General features: G+C 39.0%; 1 protein-coding gene across 2 annotated transcripts in view; it reads left to right on the forward strand.

The window, feature by feature from the left end:
- The window catches only part of STK17A (serine/threonine kinase 17a), a 23,029-nt gene extending 20,163 nt beyond the window's left edge, over nt 1-2,866 (forward strand). For both annotated transcript variants that reach the window (XM_019616712.1, XM_019616711.1), the window contains exons 6-7: nt 64-243; nt 1,042-2,866. In XM_019616712.1, coding sequence (XP_019472257.1) covers nt 64-243; nt 1,042-1,375 — 514 coding nt within the window. In that variant the 3' untranslated portion in view covers nt 1,376-2,866. The remainder of the gene's footprint in view (nt 1-63; nt 244-1,041) is intronic.
- The last annotated feature ends 1,055 nt before the right edge of the window (nt 2,867-3,921 follow it).

Below are 3,921 nucleotides of genomic sequence, written 5' to 3' on the forward strand. Positions count from 1 at the left end.
AACCAAGACCAAAAAAAAAAAATCCCAAAACACCTGTTTTTGTGTTTTTTGCTTTCAATTCAGGAGCATTGGAGTACTGGCATATATTATGCTCACAGGGATATCACCCTTCTTAGGGGATGATAAACAAGAAACATTCTTAAATATATCTCAAATGAATGTAAGTTACTCTGGAGAAGACTTTGACCTCGTATCAGAGTCTGCTGTGGATTTCATGAAAACATTACTGGTGAAGAAACCTGAGTAAGTATAATACTCAGCTATTCAGCTGTCCTATGCACGGACATTTTAAAGTGAATACTTGAATTTTTGTTTTTCAAGTATAAGGCAGCTTTAGGCACTATTACTTTTCATACACATTAAGAGAGTTCTCCATATCCCTCCTGACTTCCATGTTCAGTATTCAACTTTAGCAATTAGAACTGAAAATTTCAGGAGACTGGAAATGCAGTGTAGTGTGGTACAGGATTCTGGCTTTCGATGTGCGTACCCTGCTGGTGTCTCTTACATGAGCTGTGCTTTGAGCCTTCTGTTTCTGATGTATTAGTAGAGTACCTTACTCCTACATAGTTCATTAGTATGCTTTTCATAGGGGAGGCAAATTGGAAGTTCCAGCTCTCAAAACAGAAGTTGTACTTTCTGAGCAAGTTCCAGAATTCTTCTCGTGACGTCTCAACCACCAAAATCGTCTACTGTATCTTGGTGGTTTAATTGGTGGGGTTTTGTTGGTGCTTTTTGTGGAGTTTTTTTTTTTTTTTGTTGGAAATACTTGAATGTTAATATGGCACGATCTTCATAAATTTAAGGAAAAAGACAGTTGCTCAGAAATATGGTAAACTGGTATTTAAGATTTATAAACTCCTTTATTTCAAATATTAACAGTTCATCTTCTTGGACTGTTGGTCTTTTGGGGTAAAAAGTAACTATCAGAACATTTTTAGTAGTTCTATCAGTCTAGTACATTCATTTCCTTAGAAGAAAAGTGTGTGAGTATCTTAAAATTTAGTAAGTTCACTGGGACATTTCTTTATTCCTTTGCAGGGAACGGGCAACTGCTGAAGAATGTCTGCAGCACCCCTGGTTAGAACAAAGTGATGAACCTACTTGCAGGGCCTGGAATAAGAGTGCAGGAGGGGAGAGCGGTGATGTCATCCAGAAAAATGCAGATTCTGCCTCTGAAAAACCTGTAGATGTTGAGAAAGCTGAAGAGGAAGAATCAATGATGACAGAAGAGCTAATTGTAGTAGCTTCGTATACGCTGGGACAATGTAGGCAGTCAGAAAAAGAAAAAGCAACTGAGCAGAAAGCCATTTCCAAACGATTTAAGTTTGAGGAACCATTGCTGCAAGAAATACCAGGAGAATTCATTTATTGAACTATGTATTACTTCATAGCAGTGTTTTCTACTAAGCAAAAGTATCCTAGCCAAGGGAATCTCTGATATGCAATGAATGTTCTAGAGAAAAAGAAATGTTGATAGGTGGCATCTACGGATGTGCCAAGTTTTTAATTTCATGGAAGAAATAAACAAGATTTCAAGTGGTTGGCAGGAATTTAACAAAGATGAAAGCTTATTTTTTTTGTAATTTTTATTTCTGTTTTTGTTTTTCTTTTTGCCTCTGGATAGCAGATAAATTCTGTTAATTGCTCTGATGCTCTGGAGAAGTTGACATAAGAAGAGTTTCAGTGGCAGATGTCAAGAGAAGTATATTTTAGGATACATTTTGTCATGCAATGCAAGTATATAATGCTGGTTTTCCTCAAATATTTCGTAGCACTCCTGACTTCAGTGGATGTATCTACTGATCTAAAAAACACATGAGATAATTCGACTGGTTTGACAGATTTCAAAACTACAGTATGTATGTATTTACATTTTCATCCCATCCAAAGACTTGGATTTAGCGTACAGTTAAACAGTGAGCTAGGTTTCTCTAGCAAGCAATGCATATGTCCCACAGGTAAAGACCATCTTACCAGTAGACAATTCCAGAAACAGCAGCGTCTTTGGGAGCGCAGTAAAGTTCTGCTCTGGAGAGTGGTAAGTCTCCCAAGGCAGTCTCTTGAGAACCCACAGACTGCTGCTCCCTCTGTCTCCTTTTTTGGGCCAGGTGCACCAACAGAACCCAGCTTAGTGTGTCTGCACGTTGCTGATGAGTGGGCAACAAAGAAAGTGACCAAGTCATTTGCAGCAGTTATTGAAGTTCTCGCTCCTTGCTTCAACTTTTTAGTTCAGGCAGTTTGTCCATCTAATGGTAAACCAGCTCATAATTTCTGCCCCCACTTCCCCACCCTCCCAAACCCAACTGAGGTTTTACTGGGAGCTGGGGGTCATCGCTGCCTTCTTTTTGTTCTGTTCTAACTGCTGCTTTAGAAAGAAGCATCCTTAGGCTAAATTGCATAACCTTTTTCAGTGTAGTTATCAGATGAGGAAGAAAATGCTATAACCTCTGAAACAATGAAGCACAACTCATACCTCGTGCTTCCTAATCACTCCCCCTTAGACACTTGGAAAAACCACATGTATACGATGGGGCGGAGTTGGGTTAGGAGCAGTATGGATGGGTCATAGTTCTCAGTGGACGCGGTCCCTCACAGAATAAAACCAGGACTAACCAAGCATCAGAGTTGATTGGTTTTTGCAATGTATGGATATCTGAGGTTCTTGGACTGAGTCCTGGTTTTCTTAGAAATCTTTCATATTGATGCTGTTCCAAAGTTTAATTTTTATGTAATTGAAATCTAGTGGTATTATATTGCATACTGTTAACCATTCAACTATTTATTTGGTTTCCATGTGCCATTCCTTTATAATAAATTCTGACAAAAGTTTTCCTGCTGTAAAACAATTAATAGAAACTCTTAAGATAGTGTTTGGGGTTTTTGTGGTTGTTTTTTTTTTTTTTTCTTATTGCTGCAAACTTTCTCATTTCAAATGTACTGGGAATGTTCTAACTGTAGGGAGCAGGAGATTCAGCACTCTGTCGTTACCATTCGTTCATCACACAAAAGTAAAGCAGCTTATTAGTAACATAGACAGTGGTGCTGTGATGTGGTTAGCACTGCTTGTAAGGGAGGGAGAAAGCATTCGGAAAGAAGAAATGTGAACGAAAAGCAGTGTGACATTGAATGGGGTAACATGGATTTTTCCATGTTTCACTGGCAGAGGTCTGGTTGCCACCACTTGAAGGCACATCAGAAAAATAGCACCTGAGTTAACCTGTCTTATCAGGCTTCATCTTCTGTGGAGCTGCACAGTGAGTGTTCATGTAGGTACAACACCGTCGTGCTCCTTTAAGACCTTTATGTAGGGAAGCAACCAATAGTCCTTGAGTAATGGAGTTAGGGCGTGTTGTAACGCAGAGATGACTTTCATACTCTGTAGAAATTAGACATTTGCTTTTTTTTTTTTTTTTTTCTTTGTATTGAAAAGCTATCACGCAAGATTTTCTTTGATTTCTGGGGCTGGCAATTAGTAGAAGTTGAATACGAATCTTTAGGCTAATGGAGCACTTATGTTATCTGGGCATCTCTGGTAGAGAATGGCAGCTGCACTGCTGCATGTTGTTGCTGACCCTCCCTGCAATGCTGATCTTTAAGCCAGAAAGCGCTCTTCATTTCTTTCACAGTTCAGTCATTTGCCTAAGGCTACTTGTCTGGGGGACATTAACTACTGCATTTCACCTGTGAATCGTCCAGTGTCCTTCAGTGCAACTTTGATTTTCTTCACATCCATATTTCCTTGTTTTTATGAAGTTTGAGTAAGGCACTGAGATTGAAGCATGGTCACGTTCCACCCTTAGAAAACTAACTTATGTTGCCATGTCTGCATACCTAAATGTGTAATAATTCACGATTGCTCACAGCAAATTGTTTAAGGGCCCTATAAGCAATTTCAATTTATCTCATGACCACAGATCC

This window comes from Meleagris gallopavo, chromosome 6, assembly GCF_000146605.3.
Source record: "Meleagris gallopavo isolate NT-WF06-2002-E0010 breed Aviagen turkey brand Nicholas breeding stock chromosome 6, Turkey_5.1, whole genome shotgun sequence".
Lineage (NCBI taxonomy): Eukaryota > Metazoa > Chordata > Aves > Galliformes > Phasianidae > Meleagris > Meleagris gallopavo.